Below are 27,277 nucleotides of genomic sequence, written 5' to 3'. Positions count from 1 at the left end.
AGCTGAAAGAACAGGATGTGGTGCTCTGCTACTGCTGAAGTCACTAGGTAGGCAGATTTAACTGTGTGTACGTCTCTTGCTCGCCTGGAGCCTATGTTGTCAATCACATGGTCTCAGAAATATGGGGTAACTTTGGCTCTTATCACACAGTCCATGATCTGTACCACAGTCTGCTCCTGGTCCTGTTTTCGCAGAAAGTATGGAACTTCTCCGTCTTCTGCTACCAATTATATAATCAATTTGATTCCTATATTGACCATTTGGTGATGTCCAGGTGTACAGTTGTCTTTTCGGTTGCTCAAAAAATGTGTTTGCAAGAAACAAATTATTAGCTTCACAGAATTCAATAAGTGTTTCTCCTGCTTCATTTCTGTCTACTAGGCCCCATTTCCCCACAATTCCTAATTCTTCTCTGTTCTTCTCGGAAACTTCACCTGGTCCAAAATGCAGCGGCCAGATTACTGGCTGGGGTTCCCTTTAGAACTCATCTAACCCCTGTTTTAAAACAGCTGCATTGGTTGCCAGTTCGTTTCTGGGCCCAGTTCAAGGTGCTCAAGTTAGTGTTTAAAGCCCTACATGACTTAGGTCCCAAATATCTGAGACACCACCTCCTTCCCTACAGACGCTTTCAGGAGGGAATCCTCTTGGTAGTTCCATCGCCTTCAGAAGTTTTTTTTTTTGGGGGGGGGGGAGATGTTATGACCCAGGAACAAGCATTCTCTGGCAATCCATAAATTGTGGAATTCCCTCTTTACAGAGGTGTGCGTTGCACCATCGCTATGCAGGTTGGGGCAAATGTTGAAGATGCACCTCTTTATTTTGGTCTTTGATACCTAAGATGTGCGTTTTCAGAACCCACTCTATTCCTGCGATTGTAATTTGTTTTCACTGTTTTTAATCCTGAATTTTAAATTGTAACCCATCCTTCACCTGCAGCTTCCAATTTAACAACAACAAAACAACAATGCCTAGACTCTTTCTTTTTGTGGCAACTAGTAATATTATAAGTATTCCTAATTTCATTTTGTTTTCATTTTGTTTTCAACATATGGGGAACCTGAGACCCTCTAGATGTTGCTGAACTACAATTTTGGCCACATTCACACATTTATCCCACTATTATTCCACTTTAAACAGAATCCTGGGAAGTGTAGTTTGTGAAGAGTGCTGATAATTGTTAGGAGATCCCTAATCCCCTTACAGAGCTACAGTTCCCATAGTCCTCTGGGATGAGGAAATGACTGTTAAACCACACTGAGAATTGTAATTATGTGAGGAGAATAGGAATCTTCTAACAGGTCACAACATCCTTTACAAACTACACTTCCCAGGATTCTTTGGGGGAAGCCATGACTGTTTAAAGTGGAATAATAGTGGAATACATATGTAGTGTGAATATGGCCTTCCGTTGTTCCTGGCAATTGTCCATGCTTGCTGGGGCTGATGGGAGCTGTAGTTCAGCAACATCTGGAGGGCCAAAGATTTCCCACACCTGGCTTTCAAAACTGTTGGCCATTCCTTACATGGTTTACTTGTTCACCTTTACTTTCAAGTAGTTAGAATATGGGATATTCAGTCAAAACCAGAATTTTTTTTATTGGGTTTTATGGATAAACAAAAGGAAAAGAAATATGGAAGAATAATATTATATATGATCACGGCAGCAAGATTACTATATGCACAAAAGTGGAAAATGGAATCGATACCAACAATGGAAGAATGGCTATTGAAATTAATGGACTTAGTTGAGATGGACAAATTGACATGTCTTATTAGAGAAAAAACGACAGATACATTTCTTAAGGAATGGAAGCCTCTTTTGGACTTTTTGTTGAAAGAAAAAAATGAAATGATGATAATGGGATTTGACGATTAATTAAGATAGACTTTGGAAAAAAGTGAATTTCGTATGTTTTAGGAGACAGGTTTGATATATATTATATACTTATAGCTGATCTGTAACAAATCGGAAGTCAAGTTTTTTCTTTTGATTTTTTTTCTTTTCTGTTGTATTGTTTTTGTTGTATTTGTATTTGTTTTATAAAAATTTGAATAATAAAAAAAGAATATGGGATGTTAAAAGCACCCTTTAATTATTCTAACTGATCTCTCCTTCTTAGGCTCCATCTGCATTATACCTTTAAAGTAGTATCATACCACTTCTCCCAAAGAATCCTGAGAAATGTAGTTTGTTAAAGGTGCTGAGAGTTGTTGATTCTCAGAGTGTTTTAACAATAAATCCTTCCCAGGGAACTCTGGGAATGGCGGCTCTGTGAGGGGAATGGGTGTGTGTGTCCCCTAACAACTCTCAGCACCTTAATGAATCACAGTTCCCAGGATTCTTTGCAGGAAGCCATGACTCCTTAAAGTCATATAATACTGCCTTGCATGTATAGTGCAGATAAGGCCTTAGTATTTTCCATCCTTTGTTCAGGTTTTAAGTCATAAGTGTGTGGATTATAAGTGTGTGGAAGGTTAGTGAGAGCACCCTTTAATCATCTAGCTTGGCAAGACGTTTCTGTGGCCCGTCTGTTTGGTGAAGTTAGTGCCTTACCTTGTTCATTTGCTTATAAAATTTTGTTTTAATTTGGGGTGCTTGGGCCAAAAAGCGATATGTAAATAAATTGTAGTAGTAGTAGTAACAAATAAAACTGTTCTTGAATGGGAATGCAGATATGAAAGGGGTACATATTTTTTGACTGATAAATTGGAGTGCCTTATTTATGTTTCAGCTAACACACTTTTTAAACAAAGTTCCCCCCCAGTATAATTATAAAAACTGCTGGTGGCAGGCACCATCTGAAAAGGGTAACTTTCTTTTCACTCTTGTACAGGAAGGTAGTGCCTTTTCTAAGACAGTGTCTGCTGTAACACAAACATACAGTATGTTAAAAAAAAAAAAGACACCCATCCTCAAAACTATTGTATTGGAGGTTACCCACTAACCCTTAAGATCTTTGTTGGTCCACCAGGGAAAAGGCCTTTTTGGTGGTGGTGCTTAGATACAGAACAGCTTTTCTGCTGCCATCTTTGTGGTCTTTTCTGCACCTTTCTGCTCATCTAAACCCTTAAATAGATCCTCCGTGGCGCAGAGTGGTAAGCGGCTCTGCTCACGGCCGGAGTTCGATTCCAACGGTGGTCGGTAAAATGAGTACCCGGCATATGCTGGGGGGTAAAGAAAGGCCGGGGAAGGAACTGGCAATCCCACCCCATATATACGGTCTGCCTAGTAAACGTCACAAGACGTCACCCTAAGAGTCGGAAACGACTCGCACTACAAGTGCGGGGACACCTTTACCTTTATTATATATACATATAGTATTTTATGTATTTTAATTGTATTTTATGTATTTTAATTTATTTTAATGTTTTTGTGACAGCTGGTATAGCACAGTGGGGAGGAGAGCCTGGCTGGGAGTCCAGAGTCTGTGAGTTCAAATACCCACTTGTGCAGTCTGGACCTTTCTTTAACTTTGGAGGTATGTCGAATTGTTTTTGCTGAATCTATGTTCCTTTTTACTTTATGTGTTTTATTTATTTTTAAAATATATATAGTGTGAGCTGCCCAAAGATGGCATGGCAGACGAATGTTGCAAATAAACAGTCACATAAAATATATGCAGATTTAATTAATTAAAACTCACTTGATTCATGTACAGAGGTTTCTGTAGCCTGATGGCAGTCTTGCTTGGAACACTTGAAAAAGCTAGGCAAATGCTAAATAATGGGTGGTACGTATCCAAATGAATTTTACTCAGTTGACCCATTGAAATAATGGGTCTACATTAGTCATGTCTATTAATTTCAATGAGTCTACTGTGAATACAATTAACATTGGATACAACCCATTATCATTAGTACCATCATCAGCGGCTTTTGACACCGTTGACCACAGTATCCTTTTGTACCGATTGGAGGGGTTAGGCATAGGGGGCACTGTTCTGCAGTGGTTCCGTTCCTTCCTCTCTGATAGGTACCAGAGAGTGGCATTGGGGGATGAGGTTTCGAATCCTTGGCCTCTCACTTGTGGGGTGCCACAGGGCTCCATCCTCTCCCCGATGCTATTTAACATCTATATAAAGCCGCTGGGGGCTATCATCAGGAGATTTGAGCTGCAGTGTCACCAATATGCGGATGACACACAGCTCTATCTCTCATTTAAATCTTCACCGAGGTTGGCTGTAGAAACCATGTCCAAGTGCCTGGAGTCGGTGAGTGCCTGGATGGGAAGGAATAATCTGAAACTGAACCCTGACAAAACCGAGGTACTATTCGTGGGAGACAAGGGAAGGTTAGGGGATTTGGTGGTGCTCAATGGGGTACTGCAGCCTCGGGGTCATTCTTGACTCCAAACTGTCCATGGAAGCTCAGGTTTCGGCTGTGAGCCGGGCAGCACTGTATGAACTCCATCTGATATGGAGGCTACACCCCTACCTTCCCAATCATCTGCTCCCATCGGTGGTACATGCCCTGGTCTCCTCTCGCCTTGACTACTGTAATGCGCTCTATGTGGGGTTACCCTTGAAAACAGTCCGGAAGCTGCAACTGGTTCAGAACGCGACGGCGCGCCTGATTAAAGGCAGCCGCCGGTGAGATCACATAACTCCAGTGCTCAGAGAGTTGCACTGGCTACCAGTTGCTTGCTGGGCCCAATTCAAGGTGTTGGTTTTGACCTTTAAATCCCTACACGGTTTTGGCCCAGTCTATCTGAAGGAGCACCTCCAGCATCATCAGCTATGCCGCCTAACAAGATCGGCCTCAAAAGACCTTCTCTCTATCCCACCAGTCAAAACAGCTAGACTGGTGAGGACTAGAGAGAGGGCTTTTTCAATTGTGGCCCCCACCCTATGGAACTCCCTTCCAAATGATCTCCGCCAGGTCCCCTCTACAATGAGTTTCCGCCGGGCTGTGAAAACCTGGCTCTTCAGGCAGGCCTTTGGGGTGGGTTAGATTTTATCATTATCACTTTTAGATTTTAATGTTACTGTATTGGTGTGTCATTTTGTGTTATTTTGTTCAATTTGTACGTCGCCCAGAGTGGCTGGATGGCCAGCCAGATGGGTGAGTAAGAAATCCAATAAATTAAATTAAATTAAATCATCTGAAGTTTTGGTTGATTAATCAATTAAGCTGGCACTAACCTGCACATTAGAAAAAAAGTGATCCTAATACACCTGTGTTCAGTCATCTGTATGGGTTTCCAGGCCATTTCCATGCTCAATTCAAAGTGCTGCTTTTAACGTTTGAAGCCCCCTAATGAGGGTTGCCAGGTTCATGGCCTGAGACTGATCCTGTACCTTTAGGAGAAGAGAAAGTCAGCCAAGTGCAGGTGTTCTGGCAACAATGTAATGAGAAAAACCACAAGGTGGAATTCTTCCTTCTCCCTGCACAACTTTTAAAGATACAGACCTCTTGGTTGCCCGGCCCGGCCTCCAAGAGGTTTTCTGTATCTTTAAAAGTTGTGCAGGGGGAAGGGAGAATTCCACCTTGTGGTTTTTCTCATTACATTGTTGCCAGAACACCTGCACTTGGCTGACTTTCTCTTCTCATAAAGATACAGGATCAGTCTCAGGCCATGAACCTGGCAACCCTAACCCAGGAGCAGAGAACCTTTGTTTCAGCTTAGGGCCACATTAATGGGAAACCTTCCAGAGGCCATAGCTGACCAGCCGTGGAAACAGGTACTCTGTCACCTGTGCCTCCAGTGATGGAGTCCGTGAGTATCCACAGGGCTTCTCCAGAACAGGATGGTCACCTCATCCCTGACTGGAGATGCCATCCATGCAAGGCATCTTCATCTTGTCAGACTTCCAACTTCAGGTTTGTTGGTTTTCATCCATCCCATGACTGCAGCCAGAGACTGATAAAGCACCTAAACAACCTCACATGATTCCGACAGAAAGCAGAACATATCCCCTGATGAATGATCTGAATAACTTTGTGTAGATCAGGAGTGGAGGACCTTTTGGTCCTCCAGATGCTGCGGAGCTACAACTCCCATTGGCCCCAGCAAGCATGGGCAATGACCAGGGATGATGGGAGTTGTAGTCCAGCAACATGGTGGGGGCAAAGGTTCCCCACACCTCTTACAATGTGTGTGTGTGTGTGTGAAGTGGGGCAAGATGGACCCCAATAAAGCCCCATGGCACAACTGCTGAACACAATCCCCTCTTGAACTGGCCCTCTAGGCCTGAGCAGAACCATCTTAACTCTGTGTCTCCAGCCCCCACCCTACCAGGACTGAAGCCAGATTGGAATCGGTCTAAATAATCAGCTTTTTCCAACAGCACCTGATGCTGCCAGCCCCACCCTGTCAAACACCTTGCTAGAAACTAGACGTTAAATGTTGAAAAAAATCAATCACACATTGCACTAATTATAGAAATTAATTTCAGGTTTTAATTAATCTTTTTTGGGAGGGGGGAAGGGAAGAGAGGAAACAGCCAACAGTACCTAAAAAGTTTAGCAACTTTCCCATGCTCAAGCCATTCTTTAGATTAAAACTTTCATTCCCCTTCCCAAACAGACAAAACCCCCTCATTTTCTACATCCCTTCTGCAACTGAAAAACTTCTTCCCAAAACTTCTTTTAAAACTCGCCAAACTTATTTTAAACACACACACCCCTGCACCCTTCTAGCCTGTAAAATGAATTCCTCCCAATAGTGACAAGTGTGTGTGTGTGTGTGTGTGTAATCCTGTACTTTTCGAGCCCACGCATTCCAGAGCTCCCTGTGCTGCTGTTAAAACTTTTTCTTCCTCTTTCCCCCCCTTCCTTCCTTTGTCTCTTTCAAAGTCATTTTTCGGCCGCCGCCTCCTTCCTCCTCTCCTAATGATGTATGGATGATTTACTGCGTTGGGAAGGCGCGAGGGAGATTGGCAATCTATACACACACACACATATATATATGCACACATGTCTCGATCTATATGTGACGCGGCCATATTTGTGGAGTGCGCTTGTCTATGGCAGTAAACAACCCCCAAAGTCTCGGGGAAGGCGGACGCCGAGCAAGTGACCGAGCCGTGTCGCGGGATTCCAGGACATCCCCACAGCCTCCTTTCGCTGATGTCGCTGCTGCTTCTCGGTATGTCTTACAAGCCAAACTTGAACGCGCACGTCTCGGCGGCGGCGGCGGCGGTTCCCATCAGCCAAGGTAAGGCGCCTCTGCAAACTCTCCCGACCCAGCCCGCCGCGCTGCGAATTATTGTTCTTGTGCATCTTCGCGAGGGCCCCCTTTGGCAAAAAGCGCCGCTGGCCCCAGTGCGTAAAGGAAAGCGCCGCGCCGCCCTGGCTCCCTTGCTTGAGAAGGAGGTCTCGCTCTTTTGCTGTCCGTCTGTCTTTCCATTTCCACGTTAAGGTCAGATCCACGGAGCTGATTCATCTCCGCCATTATGCACTTTTCTGTGGTCGGGGGGGGGGTAGCAGCCCCGGCGTTTGGCGAGCGGGTGCAAAGTTTGGACCCTTGGCCCAGCCCCCCCTCCCCGCGCCCGCTGTGCCCGGAGCAGGTTGGGGAAGACTCTGCGCTCTCTCCTCTTCCAGGATCGCCGGAACCGGAGCCTCGGAAAGCGGTGGCTGGGCTGGCTGGAGACGTGGGGGGAGGGGATCAAGGAGCAGCGGGCGGATGATCGCTCCTGATGCTTTTTTCCCCGCTTTTCCCTCCATGATCGCCTCCCTAGAGCGGCTGATTGATTCGGATCAAGGAAGGAAGCGAGGCGCGTGGCACGCCTCAGCGAGGGCCACTGCTGGCGGCTGGGTGCAAGTGCGCAAGGAGCCGGCGGGCAGGCGGGCGGAGGTCAGCCGAGAGAGAATCAGGCGGGGCAGGCGAAGAAATGGGCTTTAGTGGCGAGCAGGCGGAGATGCCCTCCAGGTGTTGTTGGCACTCCGATCATCCCCAGCCAGCATGGCAAATGGTCCGGGGTGATGGGAGTTTCGTGGTCCATAAACGGCTGGGGGGCAGGTGGCGGGCTTGACCCCCGTTTAGTGGTTTCAGGGCTGGTCTGACAACCCTGCGTCCTTATCCAGGGCTGAGCCAGGGGAGGCAACTCCGGACCCGCTACTTTGGCATTCTTTCCTCCTCTTGGCGGCACGCCAGAGGCAGAGCCTGTGCACCTAAGCAAACGGACAAGCGCTTCACAGTGCAAACTTGTCTGCTGGGGTCTACGTCCCCCTGTGTTTGGTGGGGACTGCTCCTAGGTAGGGGTGCATAAGGTTGCAGCCTCAGTCCCTCCTCCTTTCTTCTTGGACTAGGCAAATTGATGTAAGGGAGGTTAATCAATGACTGCTAGTAATATTGGTAATTATGCCACCTCTGGGATCACAGGCGGTAGCATGCTTCTGAATTCCACTTGCGAGGGGAGCAACAGCAAGGGGGGGATCTATTCGCTTCATGTCCTCTGTGTGGTTCCCAGAAGCATCTGATTGGCCACTCTGGAGAAGCAGGCTGATGGATGAGATGACCTTTGCTCCGATCCAGGCAGGACTCTTCTTCATGATGGACACAAGCGGCTTTAAAAAGAGATTAGACAAATTACTAGAGGAGACACCTATTAGCCATCACAGCTAAATGGAAACTCCATGTTCTGGGACAGTCTACCTTTGAATACCAGGTGCTGGGGACAAACAATAAGGACTGCAGCTTTGTCCTCAAATGCAAAGATGTATCACTGAACACTAAAGTCAGGATCATTCAGACCATGGTATTTCCGATTTCTATGTATGGATGTGAAAGTTGGACAGTGAAAAAAGCGGATAAGAGAAAAATCAACTCATTTGAAATGTGGTGTTGGAGGAGCACTTTGCGGATACCATGGACTGCAAAAAAGACAAATAATTGAGTGATAGAACAAATTAAACCAGAACTGTCACTAGAAGCCAAAATGATGAAACTGAGGTTATCATACTTTGGACACATAATGAGAAGACCTGATTCATTAGAAAAGATAATAATGCTGGGAAAAACAGAAGGGAATAGAAAAAGAGGAAGGCCAAACAAGAGATGGATTGATTCTATAAAGGAATCCACAGACCTGAACTTACAAGATCTGAACAGGGTGGTTCATGACAGATGCTCTTGGAGGTTGCTGATTCATGGGGTCGCCATAAGTCGTAGTTGACTTGGAGGCACATAACAACAACAACAAGCAGCTGTCACCTCCTGTCCATAATCTCCAAGAAGCACCTTACTGGCCACTTCAGGAAAGCAGGTTGCCGGACTTGTTGTTATGTGCCTCCAGGTCGACTGCGACTTATGGCAACCCTGTTTTTTCGCAGTCCATGGTATCCGCAAAGCTCTCCTCCAAAACCACATTTCAAAGGATTTTTATCTTATCCGCTTTTTTCACTGTCCAACTTTCACATCCATACATAGAGATCGGAAATACCATGGTCTGAATGATCCTGACTTTAGTGTTCAGTGATACATCTTTGCATTTGAGGACCTTCCTTTCCTCTAAGGAGCTCAAGGTGCCCTACATGACTCTTCTCCCAATTTCATCCTCACAACGACCCTGTAAAGCTAGGCCAAGAGGCAGTGGCTGGGCCCAGGGGCACCCAGTAAGCTTCAAGGCTGAGTGGGGATTAGAACCCTGGTCTCCTAGGTCCTAGTCCAACACACTAACCGCTAGGCTAAACTGGCTGTTATCTTATACATCCTTGTCTTCCTGAAGATAAGGAGCCGTGCACGCCTGAACACAGGAAGGTGCCTTACACCAAGGCATACCATAGATCCACTGAGCCCAGTATGCCATCTTCTGGCAGGCTGTGATTCTCCAGGGTCTTTCCCATCAGCTGGTACCTGAAACCCTTTTAACTGGAGGTGCTACATTTTGACCTGGGACCTCCCATGTGCAAAGCCTAACACTTGAGACAGGTGTGCTCCACGGCAGGCTCATGGCTTGTCGGCTGTGTCACTCGAGAGAAGGTGTGTGCATGCGACTGATGAGCATTGCCCCAGATACAACTTCCATGTTGCCAGTATCTAATTAAACTGAGCACAGCATAAGAACAAAAAAAGATGCCTGTGGGGCATCTAAGCCAGCATCCTGTTCTCACACGGCCATCCCGATCCAGATGCCCCGATGGGAAGCCCATAACCAAGCAGGACCGGAGCGCAAGAGCACTCTCCCCATCTGCGGCTACCAGCGACTGGTGTGCTTCTCAGCGGAGGCCATCTGCACATTCCGCTGCATGTTGTGACCCATCAAGTGACATTTAGGCTTGTGTAAACTGTCCCTTACACAAGCCCAATGGAGCTTTAGATGCACATCAAAAACCTTTGCATTGTTTATAGCACAGTGGGGAGGAGAGCCTGGCTGGGGGTCCAGAGTCTGTGAGTTCAAATCCCCGCTCGTGTCTCCTGGGTGTCAAGGGCCAGCTAAAGATCACCTCACAGTGAGTGGCTCAGGGGTTACGTGCCCTGCCACCTGTGCAGCCATGGGCAAGCTGCATAGTCCCAAGGAGCCCAGTTGCCCCCCAGCTGGCAGTTGCGGACAAGGCCGGGGCTGGCTTGTGCAGCTGTGGCAAGCTGAGCAGGCCCTAGCCAGCTGGGGAGGACTAGCCTCAGAGGGAGGCAATGGTAAACCCCCTCTGAATACCGCTTACCATTAAAACCCTATTCATAGGGTAGCCATAATTCGGGATTGACTTGAAGGCAGTCCATTTCCATTTTCAAACTGTCCCTTACACAAGCCCAATGGAGCTTTAGCTGCATATTCAAAACCTTCGTATTGCTTAGAAAACTTGGCCGTTTTGCCTATGCTCTCTTTATCAGTTAAAGAGAGTCTGGGCTGTGTTCAGTGTTAACCATACTCAGAGCAGACCGAATGAAACTGTTAGACTTGACTAGCTTAGGGTCTGCTCTAGGACTTAGCTGAATACAACCCCGTTTGCTTCTCTTTGCCTTTCCTTTCTCACTCTCCTTCACTTCCATGTTCTTTCTTCTGTTTTTACTCATGTCACACACCCCTTTCACTTTCTGCATCTTGCTCTTTTCATTTCCCTTTGACAGCTTCTCCCCTCTCAAAGTTTCATTCGGTATAATTTTGCTCCTTGTTGAACAGCAGCAGTAACGGTGTGTGTTTGTTTATAATACTTACATCCCACTTAAGTAAAACACAAAGTGCTCAGAGGCACCCTGGTGTGTAATTCTAAACCAGGGGTTCCCAAACTATGGTCTGTGGACCACCAGCGGTCCATGAGCATCGTTTAGGTGGTCTGTGGCATATCCACAATAAATGTTCATACTGTATTTTCATTGCTTCCTTTATTTCTTATGTTGTATTTTATTGCATTACAGTTTGAACTCTAAGGAATGCAAACTGTAATACAATAAAATACAATATAAGAAATAAAAGAAGCAATACAGATACAGTTCAAAATCATACAGCATCTAGCACAGCGCATTACAACTGCTAAAACAGTGGTCCACCAAGGTCCTCAGCAAAAAAGGTTTGGGAACCACTGGCTTAGAAAGTGCCTGTGCTTTAATTGTAAACGATAAGTCTTTTTGTACTTGACTGTGGTTGGTAGATCTTGAGTTTCTAGTGAAAAACAAAGTAGTTCTGAGAGACGAAACCCCTGATTATAGCTGGCTACACTCCATATGTTAAAAGCAAATGTAAAGCACGCGACTTCCCTGAAATAATTCTGGGAACTGTAGTTTAAGGGTGCTGGCCTGGGGACTGTAGCTCTGTGAGGGGTAAACTACAGTTCCCAGGATTCTTTGGGAAGAGCCATGTGCTTTAAATCCATGGTGTGTATTACTCTTAGAACATTTATATGTGACCTTATAGCCATGAAAGGCTCTCAGAGTAGCTTACCAAAGATTGTCACACTAAAAATTGCATTCAGGACTGATACTGGGAACAAAAATAACATAGTATCATATGGGTCCAGGATTATTCATGTGGGATTTCCTGCCCTTATCCTTGCCTGGGGTATCGTAGATTCTTTACTTTTTGGCGTCCTTAGGTAAAGCCAATCAGCATGAAAGGGGAGCATGTTAGCCACTGAGAAGAGTCTTCTCACTTGGCTAACAGCATGCTTCCTCGCCCTTTTCTGCTGACTGGAGCAAATCAGAGGTGAGTAGCTAAAACATGCCTACCCTTTCATGCTGATTGGCTCATAGAGTAAGTGAGCAATGAGATTCATGGGAAAGTACTTTGGTCTCTCAAACCCTAGTCCCACATTGGTTTCATTTCAGAATTCTTAAACTCAATAGGTTTCTGGCAATATTTAGCCCCTAGAGAGAGAGAGATTTCAGGGGTGGGGAGCCTATGCACACAGCACTTTTATTCTGGTTCTATAATTCTGTAATTGCAGAAGAGGCAGTGAATCCTGGGGGTGTGCTGTGAGGGGGCGTGGCGTGAGCATCTTGAAGGAACCCTGCACTTCTGAATTTGCCACTACAGTACTGTTCTTGTCCTTCTTTGACATTGCCCTTGAGCCTCCGCCTACTAGGCAACAGAGTACACTGAGGTCCTCTGAGGCTCGGGAGAGCAGCTGAGCTGTGGAGGCTGCCCCCTTAGGGCAAATGGAGCACTTCCCCGCCCACCTGCCTGCCTTTTTCCACTAGTTGCCAGCTTCCTCCTCTTCCTCAGTCTCTGCATAGCCTTTGTAGAGCTCACTAATGAGGAGGATGGGGACAAAATCAGAATGAGCTAGCTGTGCCTGTCGGTGCCTCTGGCGCCACCTACTGTTGGCCTCCCTGCCTTCTGCCCTACCAGTCTCTGTGGGCACCAGCCACCACTGTGGCTGAGCAGCTGGAATTTGTTCTGCCCATGATGGAGGCCAGTCTTCCTTTGCTGGTCATTGCCAGGCAACCGCTCCTACTGAGGTCCTCAGAGGCAAGCGTAATTATTTCTGTGGTCATCCAGTCTTAAAGAGAAATTGCTCCCACCATAAGCAAAACCATGTACACAGAGTCACAAGAGGAAATTAATGATGAAAATTTTCCATTTGTCAATTGCTACCTGGTACCTACTTGTGATTGGAGATGCTGGGAATGGAACCTGCGACCTTCTGACTGTGAAGTCTGTGCACTGCCACTGAGCCAGGGTCCCTCTCCTTGACTGGTTATTAACTGCATATTATGAATCCCATCTTGTAAGGAATTACCCAGTACTCTCAGCCATACATACCACAACACTATGCACATTTACTCAGTCAATGTTCAGTGCTATGTTCAGTGGGGTTTCCTCTGTGAAAAGTATCCCTAGGATCACAGCCAAAATCAGACAAGTTCAGCAGAGCTTCTAATATAACTGGATCTCCTTTTTGCGGGGGTGGGGGATCTTTGGCCCTCCAGATGTTGCTGAACTACAACTCCCATCAGCCTCAACAAGCATGGCCAACGGCCAGGGATTATGGAAGTTGTAGTTCAACAACATCTGGAGGGCCAAAGATCCCCCACCTCTGCCCTTTTGGATGTAGGTTTTTGTGTTTGAAAGAGGACCCTGAGATTGAATATCTACCCACCCACCCTGTCCCCATTTCGGATGCTCGCTTTAACTACCTGCTAGGGAAAAATTGTAGTCTGGAGCTTTGTCATTTCAACAGCCCTGTGAGATGAATTAGGCTAGGGGGTCACTAAGTGAGTTTTATGGCTGACTGGGGATTTGAACCCAGGTCACTTTTGTTTGAGTCCAACGAGTCCAGAGTCTGTGAGTTCAAATCCCTGCTCGTGTCTCCTGGGTGTCAAGGGCCAGCTAAAGATCACCTCCACAGTGAGTGGCTCAGGGGTTACATGCCCTGCCACCCGTGCAGCCGTGGGCAAGCTGCAGAGTCCCAAGGAGCCCAGTTGCCCACCAGCTGGCAGTTGCGGACAAGGCAGGGGCTGGTTTGTGCAGCTGTGGCAAGCTGAGCAGGCCCTAGCCAGCTGGGGAGGACTGGCCTTAGAGGGAGGCAATGGTAAACCCCCTCTGAATACCACTTACCATGAACACCCTATTCATAGGGTCACCATAAGTCGGGGTCAACTTGAAGGCAGTCCATTTCCATTTCCATTCCACAGTAAGCAGAATTGCTCTTTGAAGTGTAACCTTTAAGGCAGCATCTCTCAAACAGTGGGCTGGGACCCACTAATGAACCTTCTGTCACTTTCAGGTGGTCCTCAGTGCCACAGCCTGCCCAGTGCCGCCTCACTGCCTGCCCACACATAGACCAGGTATGGGGAACCTTTGGATGCCCAGTTGTTGCTGAGCCACAACTCCCATCATCCTCGGTCTTTGGCCATGCTGGCTGAGGCTGATGGGAGTTGTAGTTCAGCAACATCTGGAAGTCCAAAGGTTCCCCACACCTGCTATAGCTTTTTAGTTGGACCAGTGCCAGCATTAAGAGCCCCTTGTGTGCTGAGTAAAAGCAGCTAGGACACAGAGAAGAGGCAGAGGAGGTGTTAAAGAAAATGAGAAAGTAAGATGAAAGGTCAACATAATATATAAACTAGGAACAGTGCTGTGTAGTGGTTAAGGTGCTGGACTATGACCTGGGAGACCAGGGTTCGAATCCCCACACAGCCATGAAGCTCACTGGGTGACCTTGGGCCAGCCACTGCCTCTCAGCCTCAGAGGAAGGCAATGGTAAACCCCCTCTGAATACCACTTACCATGAAAACCCTATTCATAGGGCCACCATAAGTCGGGATCGACTTGAAGGCAGGCCATTATCATCATCATCAGGAACAGAATACGGGATAAGAGAAGAAAGCTGTGTGAGGAGAAAGAGGAGAATGTAAAAGGACTAGGAAGGAGGGATGAAAGAAACTGGCAGGTTTTTTGGCGGGAGGGGAGGGGGATAAGTTTCAAGTTGAGTGTGACAGGACAATAGGAGAGGAAAATAGAGGAGATGGATGAAACATACTTTGAGAGGCAAGTGGAGGCGGAAAGGGGAAAGTGTAAAAGAAAAAGCCTCTATTTAGTGCCTGTAGATCAGAAAATTCTGACTAAAATGGGGGCCGGGCTATCACAATACCTCCAGAGCAAATGTCTGTATGTAGCTTGAGAAAAGCTGAGCTGTGGAACTCCTTGCCACCAGGAAAATGCTGTGGCAAAAAACTTTCCTAATCCATCTTGGAAATGGCTGTCTGTAGTCAGAAGCCATAGACCTGAACTTCCAAGATCTGAACTGGGTGGTTCATGACAGATGTTATTGGAGGTCACTGATTCATAGGGTCGCCATAAGTCGTAATCGACTTGAAGGCACATAATAACAACAAACAAATCAGCTGACTGTGCCAAACAGTCTGGTGAGCCTCAGTAATGTTTAGCTGTCTCAAGTGGGCCCTGGGGGTCAAAATTTTGCAAAGCCCTTGCTTTAAGGCTTAAGCTATGCTGCAACAGGGTATTGGTGAAATGAATAATTGGGAGGATTTAGCATTGAACAGCTAAAGTTAGACTTTGGTTTCTTAGACTAAATGATGCTGATTAAAGAGTTGCTTGAGATGCATTTGAGATGTTGTTGGTCTCTCTCTCTCTGTATTAGAGATGTAAAGGCCGGGGGGGGAGGAAACAGGAAGAAATGGGAAAGCCCCCCCCTCCTTTTTTTCCAGTTTTTTTCCTGGCCTTCACATCTCGGTGTGTGTGTGTTGCTGATTGTTAGGGCATTTGCCTAAGCCAGGGATGGAGAACTTGTGGTCCTCCAGATGTTGTTGAATGATGACCTCTATCACCCTGACCATTGTCCAGATTGGATGGGAAGTTGGAGCCTAAGCAATAAAGTTTGGATTGATGGAGAGTTACTGGTGTTGGGTGAAGCCTGGGTGGGTTTTGCTTACAAAAGCTCCACCAGGACGTTCTTCTCAACAAGTTGAGAATGAATGGGGGCTGCCCCCAAAGTCCACGTCCTTGCGCACGCACCTCCCATTATTTTGCAGTGTGGCTTGTGCAGGGGAGAATGTCCTGATAGATCATGCCCTAAAGTGCTCCCTCCCAAAGCTTCCAGCCACTCTTCAGGGACGTGCTGGGTGTAAATGTTATGTATCTTTGCATGTGTGGGGCCTTGGATTTGCACATGTTTCTCTCTAGAGACTTCATTTTGGCTTAGCTTTGTCTAAAGACACTCCCACCCTGCTGCAAACGCAATGAAAAGAGGGACATTTTCTCATGGGGGGATTGTTCGTTTTTGGAGTTACCTAAAGCTGAGTGGAAATGAGGTATGAGAGAGAGAGAGAGAGAGAGAGAGAGAGAAGCAACAGGCTCTGTTGGGTTTCACAGTTCTGAATCTTCTGTAGGAACGCTGATTTGGTTGTGTCCTCCCCCACCCCCACCAAATATTTCCTTTTGTCCTGTGTTTTGGATGGCAGAACAATTGCCACATTTTAGATGCGCTTGGAGCAAGAGCCATTTGCCACAGCGAAGGGATGACTGAGGCAACTGGAACCAGTCACTCCCCAAATCTATTACGCTCTTTAGCTATCGTTACTGAAGGCCCTTCCAAAATAATTCTCAGGGATGCTCAGACTGTCCCCATTTGTGCTGCTGCTTATACATCATCTGTTCTACGTAAAGAAACTCTTTAGGTGGAATCTGGGGAGGGAAAGAGGAGGGAAGGGAAGAAAACAGCCCTCCTCCGTTTCCAACATGGTTCCTCTGTCTGCTTTGTGTACCAGCCCTTCCTCTCGCTAGGCACTAATGCCGGCACCCTGGCTTAAGGCCAAGGGAGTTAGACAAAGGAGCCCTGGCAATTGAGTATCTCGGGTTCACAGTGATATGACTGCAAATGCTCACTGCCTCTGATTGGGGGATTGGCTTGGGCAGTCAGGGTTGGAGGGGGGCTTCTCTCAGGCATCCAGATTAAAACTCCCTCCCCTCGCTCGCTCACTCACACACACAAAAATTCAGATCTGGATTTCTGACTTCGGTTGCAAAATATGAAGGCCGTTTTGTTTTGTTTTTAAAATTGCAGCAAAAGTGAAGAAAGCATGCAGGTGCTTCCCAAGTCTGTTAGCCTGGAAAAAGGCTGCAGAAAGAATGAAATCTTTCCTGGCTGAATTTCTGCCTGTTATGCCAATATGCCAGTATTAAAAGCACAAGAACCCTGCTTTAAGAGGGACAGAGAACGCAACCCCATGCCCTTCTTCGACCCAAATATGTGGGACTGTTCGGAAATCCCGAGTTACTGATCATAAACTGGTGGGTTATGTGATCCATGCATCACTGGGGCTGGAAATTTTGCAGGCTACCATGGAGTCAAATAGATGAAAGAATGCTTCCTCCCCCCCATCTCTATTCAATCCTGCATCCAACAGTGGGTGTGCTCATGCATTCCAGGTGGCTGGGGGTGAGGGAGGCTTTTAAGGGCTTCTTGCCGCAGTTAAATTGTCCTTTTAACTTTGATTTCCCCATCAATTAGCAAGGAGAGAGCATGCAGTTCGTACGCTTTGCATGACAAACCCCCCACAACTATTACAATACTGATGTACATAACCTTTCTTAAGAGTATCACCAATTTGACCTTGATATATCCCTGCCCCTCAATTGGTCTCCCATCATTCTTGCCAAGTTCCTCATTATAATTGTTTGGGGTTGCCAACTTTTTTTATATATAGTGTGCCTTTAAAAACAGCTCAATACATGGAAATTAAACGAAGGAGGCATTTCCTGCTAGGGAGGTAAAGCTACGGGAAAGTCAAATTCCTTTGTATCATACTGCTGGTTGCTTTTGTTTTTTACTGAATTTTCTAAACACAAGTACCAGTATATAAGAAATAAGCCCCCCAAGAAGGACATGAAAATAAACAACATTAAACAATAGCACCAACCCAACATTTTTTTTTGTGCCATCGGTGGGGTCCGATGCAAAATTTAGCAATAAGATACCACATCTCCAAAAGGTCATCTGTGCTTTTTTGATCATTCAAAGCCCTTACTTGTTTGTTAACTTTTCCATTAATACAACAGCCCATATTCGTTGCCTCCTTCCTGCTGTTGGAGCATCACCAGTAAAATAGAAAAAGAAATAAAAGTTGGCAACACCATTACCTTTCTTTTCTGTTCTTCTGGGCTTCTCTGCTGCTAGAAGTTGCCACCTTTTATTCTGGCAAGGCTCCTGAGCCTATATCAGTTGCATGAGAGGTAGAAATGCGGCAGGCAAATCTCTTCCTATAGTTATACTGTCCTGTAGAGAAAAAGTGACACCTGTTGAATATTTGCCCGTGGCTATTAAAAGCACAGGAGCCCTATCAGAAAGAAAGGTGGCAATCCTAGCTGGAAACCACTGTGTTGTCTTCCCAGTAACCCTAATGCAAAGATGGGAAACCTGTGTCTCTTCTAGTTGTTGCTGGACTCCAAATCTCATCAAACCCAGCCAGCATGGCCAATGGTCAGGGATGATGGGAGTTGTAGTCCAGCAACATTTGGAAAGCCACAGGTTCCTCATCACTGCTAAAAGGTATTATTACCCTGGATGCGGATTCTCCACTAGATTGGATTGACTGGTGTACCTGGTGGGTCTTCTTCCTGCACCTTGACATCTTTGCTCAAGAACAAATTGCTTTGTACCTCCTAGGGTGGATTCAGACATACCTTAGTCTGGATTGCCTGGGACAGGGCGCCAGCTTCAGGAGTTTGTGTCAGGTGGCCAGGTGCAAAAGAGGAGAGGGCTCCTGCACCTTTAATAGCAAGCTACACCGGCTGAAATTTCCTCTTCTATGTCACTACTAAGGGTGCATGAGTCCTGCCCTCTTTTTGCACTTGACCACGCTAAGTGTGTGGCGGTACAAGATGAGAGACCGCCAGACTGGGAAGAGCCCTAAGCAGCAAGGGGTAGAACATGCCAATAAGGTGTGCATCTGTGAGCTATGTGCTGGGTGCCTTGAGTGAGTGAGCCAAATGACAAACCACAGCTTCACCAGTGCTGACGTAAATGAAAGAGCACCTTTACCATGCCCTGGGCAAGGGTTGCCCTATACTTTTCCAGGGCTCCAGAAGACTAAGGAAAGCTGCCATCTGCCGAGTCAGACTATGGTTCTGTTGGCCTCAGGGTCGTCAGGAATCTGCCAGCATGATGCGGCTCTGGAGGGTTTCAAGCAAAGAGAGGTCTTTCCCGTTGCCTGCTCCCCAATCTTTGAAACTGGTGAAGCCTGAGATGGAGTCGGGGAGCTTTGGCCTTTCTGCAGAAGGAGCCCAGGCAGCTGAGTTAGACTCTTGGGAGCTGCTGCCAGTCAGTGTAGACACTACTGAGCTAGATGGACCAAAAGGCAGCTTCCTATGTCTCCGGGGTTTTTGGCAGGGTTTTCCCCCAGCCCCACACGGAGACAGTGGGGATTGGACAGATGCCAGCTGCTCAGCCACTGAGCGATGCCCCTTCCCCAAAGGAAAGCACTGGCCACGCTGTGCCTGTAGGGGTGGATTCACTGCCACCAAGCACCCCCTGACAGGCCTAGGCATTCCACTCCGCTCTGTTGCTTTCTGAAGCTGCCGTTGCTTGGAAAGGTGTGTGCACAGAGGTCCTTGCACGCAGCCATGCACACACAGGCCGAATTGGTCCATCTAGCTCAGTTGTGGCTACACGGGCTGGCAGTGGCTCTCCAGGCCACAGCTTGGAGGAGGGTAGCCACGAGATGCTTCGCCTTTTCTCCCAGCCCTAGGGCTGGACTAGATTGCCAGGGGCTGCTGGGCGGGCGGGCAGCCTTCCGGCACTCTCTTTTCCAAGCAAGGTTGGCTCCGTGTTTATTTCCTTCCACCCTCGCCCCCCAGCTGGGCTGAGCTGGCAGGGCTGCTAATGCGGCCATCTGCACTGAGCGGGAAGGGCTGGCACTGCAGCCAAGTCCAAAACCCTCCTTTTGTTCTCGGGTTCTGCTGCTGCAGGGCTGATAAGGCACGCTCCCGGCTGGCTGCTATGGCTTATTACATCTTCGAGGCTGACGGCAGAGGAACAGGTAAAGGCACCAGGACTACCCACTGCCTTGGCACTTGGGGGGGGGGGACGGCGCTGGCCTAAACGCAGCAGCGGCCTCTAGTGCACGCTTTGGGACACTGCGGGGGAACATCTCCCCCAGGAGGAAGTGCAGGGCCGACAGTGTGCCATTCCGTTGGAGGCTGGGCCTGGCAACCAAGAGGACTTCTGTGTCTTTAAAAGTTGTGCAAGGGGAAGGGAGAATTCCACCTTGTGGTTTTTCCATTACAGTGTTGCAAGAACACCTGCACTTGGCTCACTTTCTCTTCTCCTAAAGATACAGGATCAATCTCAGGCCATGGACCTGGCAACCCTAGTTGGAAACGATGTTCCTGGTAGCGCTCACTGTGGGACGTACATCACTAGAGCTACCAATAATGTTTTCTGTTCCTTTCCTGCCATTTCCCCCTTTCCCCTCCTACAAGCATTTCTGACAGCGGCCTCTCAGGCGTGCCCTTTTTCTGTAAGATTATATTTTACAGCAGGTGCAGACTTTAGGCGAGATGTCCTCGTAAGGCTCACCCTTTCCATCTGCAACATGGGAAGCATCGTATTATCCTACTTTACAGGGTTCTGGTCAAGAGGTCCAAGTATTTGAAGAGCTTTTGATTACTTGCGAGAAGCCACATGTGTGTGTGTGCAGACATACATACAAAGGGATCAGTGGTCTCCCAACTCCCCCCCCCCCCGGACTGCTTGGACATTGCTGAGGGTCTTGGCAGACTGCTTAAATGATTTTTCTGCCTGTTGTTACACTTGTAATGTGCTGTGCTAGAAGCTGCATGATTTTTAATTGCATTTGTTTTGGCTTCTTTTACTGCTTATAATGTATGTTTTGGTATTACAATTTTCATTCCACAGAGTTCAAGTTCTAATGCAATAAGATATTATATATGAAATTAAGAAGCAATAAACATACAGTTAAAAACCAATATAAATATTAATGCGGACATGCTGCAAGCCACTTGAAAGAAGGTCAAAGACCAGGGTTTGGGAACCTCTCATATAGACAGACTGATTTTGGTTTCATAGAGATACATTTAAAGTATCCTCACAAAAATCCTGGGAACAAAAGTTTACCCCTCACAGAGCCACCATTCCTAGCACCCTAAACAAACTACAGTTTCCAGGATTCTTGGGGGGGGGTGCTTTAAATGTATGATATATTCACAGTCATAGATAGCAAATACCAATTTGTTATAATTACCATTATGTCTTGTGTTTATCGAATACAAATGTATTTTTGTTCACCTTGTAAGCTGCTTTGAGCCCAATTTTGGGGGGAAAGACAGCGTACAAATAAAATGATGCTTGAGTGCTTCTAGTGATTAAGAATGTGGCAGAGCTTATGGGGTGGCAGTAGTGTGGTGGCAAATCTAGAAGTGCAGGGTCCCTTCATGATAGTCATGCCACGCCCCCTCACTCGCTTGCTGTCTGTCATGGTCCTCAGTCCTTCCTGCACATGCCTTCTCTGACAACAACAGATGTTCCTAGAAGCCAATCAGCATGGAAGGGGAGTGTGTTTTAGCTACTGAGAAGAGTCTTCTAAGTGGCTCTCTTGCTTTCTTTCACTCTGATTGGCTTCAGTCAGCAGGAAAGGACAAGGAAGCATGTTAGAAGGTTCTTCTTGGTGGCTAACACACTTCCCTTTCATGCTGATGGACTTGTATAATGATGGAGACATAGAGACTCTGCTGCCATAAAAGTAAGGGGTCTAACACCTACCGAGACCCTGTATGACTGCACTCCTATGGGGTGGTATTCAGTGCTAATCATATTGAGAGTAGACCCAATGATGTTAATATACGTAAGGTTCATTCATTTCAGTAGGTCTACTCTGAGTAGGACTTAGCAGAAGACATCAGCATAGCTAATGGTTATTAACAGGATAGAGCAGACAAGTGCCGATTTTTCAAAAACAGAATGTTCACCCTGCATTGATGTATCTTACCTTTGATAACCGTTCTCACTTTTAATGTTTTCTTTCGACAAAGCTGGGAGCGTTCACTCTCCTTCCACGAGCATGGCAGGCTCAGGGCAATACAGACATCTTATAAATGACTATGGACCCCCGTCTCTAGGGTACACACAAGGAGGGCAGGTAAAAACCAGCCTTCTGGGCTGTCTGCTGCATGACTGTTATGTCACTTGTTGCTTTTATTCCTTGAATTAATTTCATGTATGAAAACCTTTCCATGATTTTTATGTTGTAAATATTATTATCATTGTTATAATGAATTAATTAATTTCATTTATGAAATATCCCCAAGTGATTAACAATAGGCTGTATCCAGTGCTAGTTCTACTCAGAGTAGACCTGTTGAAGTTAATGTACACGACTAACTTAGGCCTATTGATTTCAATAGATGCACTCTGAGTAGGAGATAGAGGGATGAAACCCAATTAATAACATATATAAAAACAATTTTCTATATTTAAGATACAGGCCGGGATAAGAATCTCTACTTAAAAGGTCTGTTGAAAAAGGGCAGTTGTGGTTATTGTCGTCATGATTATTTATGAATGTACGTGCTGCATTAATGACAACATAGGCTTCTAACTGGTTTGCAAAGTATGTATAAAAAAACTTACACAAAAATTAAAATATAAATTTCCCTAATTAAAATACACAATGACACAGTACCTTTAAAACAATACAGTAAACAGGTGGAGAAAGCAAGGGAATGCCTCTCTAAGTTGATAAACTGGTCTTGATTTCATCCAGTTAATGTATGGATTAAAATATTACAGAGTCCAAATAGAAGTGATAGATTGAAAAGACTTAAGCATCGAGGGATCGTGTGATTCAAGCAGGTTTTTGGTACAGATGTGGGATTTAAGGCTTCAAGGGTACTTGCTAACAAGGTTCTATTGTCACCAAGACTGGCACTCCTTTCTCCTACTCTTCTGGATGAGGATGTGACAGTGTTGCACCATCCGCTTACAAGGTGCTTTATAAAGAATGAGAGGGCAGGCCCCTGCCCCAAGGGGATTACAATCTAGAAAGGATTGTAAGGGAGACAAGAGAGGAAGGAAAAGCAATGTGGAGGCTGGGGTAAAAGGAGAAAGAGATGAGAGTATTGCAACTACATTAATTCAGTCTTAGTTGCAGCAGAGCAGCAACCATGCTGCCTGGGTCTGATGGGATTTGTTATCCAACAACATCTGGAGGGCACCAGGTTGGTGAAGGCTGTAGTAGAGGAAGTGGACTAGAGCAGCCTTCCCCAGCTGACCTCCACATGTTGGATTCCAGTGCCCAAGCCAGCATGGCCAATGGCCAGGGAGGATGGGAACTGTAGCCCTAAACATCTGGAGGGTTACAGCTCTGGGGATGGCTGGAATAGGGGAACCAGGTGATAAACAGCTCATTTCTAAACTTGATTATTTCTTTATACTATTTTTGACCTACCTTTCATCACAGTGTGATTCCAGAACAGGGTACAATCAAAATTACCATTTAAAAAAGCTACACAACATTATAGTGGCAATGATGGTCAAAATCCTAGCCAAGATAATTAAGCCCCTGCAAATGACTCCTGGAACAGAATTTTCAATGGGCAGCAAAGACTCTGCTCCAGTTGTATATTGGGGAAGTGATTCCATTGGCACGACACCTCTCTCTGGTTGTCGGATAACAAAAGATGTCCCTCTGACGTGGGATAAGAAGATGAGGTTCAGCTAATGATCTTAATGTATGGGTGGAAATATCTAGGTCCCAAGCTCTTTAGGGCTTTATAAGACTTTATAAGTCATTTATAAGTTAAAATGTCATTATCAGCATTTTACATTCTGGGTAGCAAATCGGTATCCAATGCAATTATCTCAAGATGGGCGTAAGATGATTCCAAGGAGCCAAATCAGTCGGCGGTCTAAGCTGCCACATTTTGCAAATAACTGAAGCTACCAGATCATCTTCAAGGGCAGCCCCACAGAGAGCGCATTGTGGTAATCTGGTTGGGAGGTTGTCATGGTGTGGGTAGGCTATCCCTGTCCATGAATGGCCATAGATGATGAACTTGCTAGAGCTGGAAAAAGGCACTCCTTGCTGCAGAGACCACTTGTGTGTCTAGTAACACACTCAGACTATAGATCTGCTCTTTCAAGCAGGTTAAACCTGCTGTTTCAAGCAGATGGTGATGGTGTTGGTTACTCACCCTTCACCAACAGGTCCTGGGGCAGGTTACAACAATTTACAATTCTGTATTAAAAGCAATTAAAACTTCAGATTATCTTTACTTCAGGTTACTGAAGAATGACCCCATGAGTTAAGAGAGATTTCTTTCCTAGTAAACAACAATATAGCTTGCACTGAACAGCCTTCTACATTGGAATACTCTGATTAAAATGCCTATGCACACTTACCAAAGAGTAAGCCCCAGTGAATACAGTGGGACTGCTTGTCTGAGTAAATGTGTTTACAATGAATGAATTCATTGGTTTGAGGTTGATTGTGGTCTGTTGGGTTACCATGACTTGCTTTGATCTGATTCATATCTTGTCTGTTTCCACTTCCAGGGAACAAGTAGCAGTCAAGTACCACAGAGCAAGTACGCGGAACTTTTGGCCATTATAGAAGAATTAGGAAAAGAAATTAGGCCTACATATGCTGGAAGTAAAAGTGCCATGGAAAGGCTAAAACGAGGTAATAAAGCTAGTTTTGAGGGGAAAATTTTTTAGGCTATATTGCTGTATGCTAAAACAACTGACTAAAGTTTCCAGTCCACAAGATTATGAGGAGAAGCTTAAAAACACTTGACAACTGATAACAGTTTATTAACAAGAATAGTCCAGGTTGGGCTTCTTATGATCCAGAGCTTCCACCTTAGGTTCTATGAAATGGAAAAGCTAAAAGGACATCTAAAAATGTAAATGTACTGTCTTCAAGTTGATTCCGACTTATGGCGACCCTATGAATAGGGTTTTCATGAGGCTGAGGGGCAGTGACTGGCCCAAGGTCACCCAGTGAGCTTCATGGCTATGTGGGGATTCAAACCCTGGTCTCCCAGGTCATAGACCAACACCTTAACCACTACACCACATCGGCTCTCAAAAAGAGCATCTAGTACCTCCCCAAAATACCATCTGCTTCTAAACTGTGCAATCCAGACTGCAGTGTGCAAGATACCAAGAGCACATAAAGTAATACATAACTTGTAAAGTACAGTCTCTTGTCTGAACGATTGGTTCTGGTAGCCAGCAGCTCCCATTAGCCCCAACCAGTATGGCCAGTGGTCAGGGATGATGGGAGTTGCAGTTCAAACAACACCTGGAGAGCACCAGGTTTGCCACACCTGGATGGTTTGCTATAAGCCTGCTTTCTCTGAGCACCCGAAAACATGCTTTGCCTCTCCCGCTGAAGTATTTGAAGATAAATTTTGTTCCTTGCACAAAATGCTGCAGTGGTGATTGCACAGCTTCGGAAAACAGGTAAATAAATAACACAAGGGCATGGCCTGCCAAGAAGCCCTGAACATGCCCCACTGAAGATGAATGGCAACTACATCTTTGTGTGAAACTGTCTGCCTGAACTATCTACGGTTTTTTGTAAAAGGAAACTCAAGTAGACCATATTTTCCTTATTTTGCAGGCATAATTCACGCAAGAGGACTAGTTAGAGAGTGTTTGGCAGAGACTGAGCGGAATGCAAGATCCTAGCGCCTTTCCCCACGGCTACAAGATTTTCCCATCTCAACACCGATTCCTTTGGAGACTACAGAAACGTTCAGACAGATCCCTTAACTTGACAGTTCCACTTTCTCCCCCCCACCAGACGCTGCCCTTTTCAGGAATGTGTGCCACAAGGCGAGGAGGTACTAGGGGTGCGCCCACGGGTATGTGTGCTCAGCAGAAATTTTGGATTCTCTCCCTCCCCCCCCGACATCCATCCTAGGCTATACTTCAAACAGTTTTTGAAACTCCCCTTGGTTTCAAAAGCAGCCCATCACCATCCAGCCAGGTGGGCTTCTGTTTGAGAAAGTCCAAAGGTCCCCTCAGGGGATAGAACTCATTGCATTTTTTCTGTCTGGATTTGGGTCATAGTTGAGCAGAACAAGATTCTCCTCCCTCCTACTTAAAGTGGAGTTTGCAACATTTAATTTGGGATGCTCCCTGAAGCAGTTTTGAAGGTGGTTTTGTTTTTTTTAACTGCACTCAGAGTCCTTTCTCAATTCTCTCTTTTCTGGCCAATGTTGTTCCTTCGACTGACAGTATTCCTCCCATGCAATGGTTTCAGTTTGCATTCTAGGGCTCCTTAGAAGCATTCTCAGTGACAAACATCAGTAACATCAGACAAGCTTGCCTGAGAGGAAGTTCCTTTGCTTACTGTCAGTCTTTCCCTGTAATGTAAAACGAGTGTTGGCTGTGTTGTTAAGTCACAAAGGGTTGTTCATATGAGACAATGGCTAGGCTAAGCCAGTCCAGACAACACACTATGTGGATTGGGGGGTCCACATCCCATGGTCTTCTGCAATGCAGCAAGCTTCCCATGCCAACCAAGCTATGCAGAACAGCTGATGAGGAACAGACTCCTTGGAAGTAAAATCTGAAAACGGTCACCTTAATTCTCAAGCATTCATTTTGCTTCACTGCTACACCATTCTTACGATATTTCTTTCATTTTGATTATGGAGATCACATGTTGTTTCCCTCAACCAATAGCCTCCCAATTTCTAGTTTGGTACACACACACACACCATAAATTTTACTCAGAAATTTATTTTCCCCCTCCACCCTTCTGCATGACTTTTAGTGTCAGAGTCCATTAAAAGTGCATGAGTTCTACAAAAAGAGCATTTTCAAACCTGTCACAGGGCCCCAAAAGTAACTCTATTCCCCCGATTTAAATTGTAACTTTGCCAAAAAGAAAAGAAAAATTCCAAATAAGTGACTAAAACTGTTGTTTGCATCTTTGTATGTATTTATTACTTGATGTAATAAAGCTTATTTTCAGTAACAGTTTGTACTGTTAAGAAGTGGAGGCCCAGTTGCTCAAAACCACCCCTGTGTACAACTGTCGGGAGATCTGACAGATCCCACAAGAAGGTCAGCATAGGAACAGAACTTGGTGACATGGCAGGTGAAAGGGTGAAAATAAAACTGAGAATCAGGGGAACCACCACACATACCCGCACACCATTCTGAAGACATTTAGGGTGGTATCCAGGGTTAGTCGTACTCCCAAGTAGATTTCACTGAAATCCAGGGACTTCATTGATTTCAAAGGGTCTGCTCCAAATATGACTTAGTTGGCTATCACCCATAGACTGCAAGACTCCAAAGCGCAACTTTCTGGGTTACCTGCCAAACTCTGCAGAAGGCCCTCATGTTCATAGCTCAATTATCAGCTAGGTATATAAGGGGTGAGGCGACCTTTCAAGTATTCTGGTCC

General features: G+C 45.9%; 1 protein-coding gene and 1 long non-coding RNA gene across 3 annotated transcripts; one reads left to right on the top strand and one right to left on the bottom strand.

Moving 5' to 3' along the window:
* Nucleotides 1-6,376: 6,376 nt before the first annotated feature.
* LOC133373371 (uncharacterized) lies at nt 6,377-18,107 on the bottom strand. The gene is made up of 2 exons (XR_009759667.1): nt 17,976-18,107; nt 6,377-8,508 (listed from the first exon to the last, which is right to left on the bottom strand). It is a non-coding gene; the product is annotated as an uncharacterized LOC133373371 (long non-coding RNA).
* Nucleotides 6,708-26,842, top strand: CDK2AP1 (cyclin dependent kinase 2 associated protein 1). Of its 2 annotated transcripts, none has more exons than XM_061602992.1 (4): nt 6,708-7,156; nt 21,885-21,991; nt 24,406-24,532; nt 25,478-26,842. In XM_061602992.1, the coding sequence occupies exons 1-4, from the start codon at nt 7,069-7,071 to the stop codon at nt 25,543-25,545; spliced, it is 390 nt and encodes a 129-aa protein (XP_061458976.1). In that variant the 5' UTR covers nt 6,708-7,068; the 3' UTR covers nt 25,546-26,842. The 2 variants fall into 2 exon arrangements, with proteins under 2 accessions (XP_061458976.1, XP_061458977.1); XM_061602993.1 differs by lacking the exon at nt 6,708-7,156 and adding an exon at nt 7,228-7,360.
* Nucleotides 26,843-27,277: the final 435 nt, after the last annotated feature.

The sequence above is a fragment of the Rhineura floridana genome, chromosome 19 (assembly GCF_030035675.1).
Source record: "Rhineura floridana isolate rRhiFlo1 chromosome 19, rRhiFlo1.hap2, whole genome shotgun sequence".
NCBI classification, from domain to species: domain Eukaryota; kingdom Metazoa; phylum Chordata; class Lepidosauria; order Squamata; family Rhineuridae; genus Rhineura; species Rhineura floridana.
This window is presented reverse-complemented; position numbering and strand designations above follow the sequence as displayed.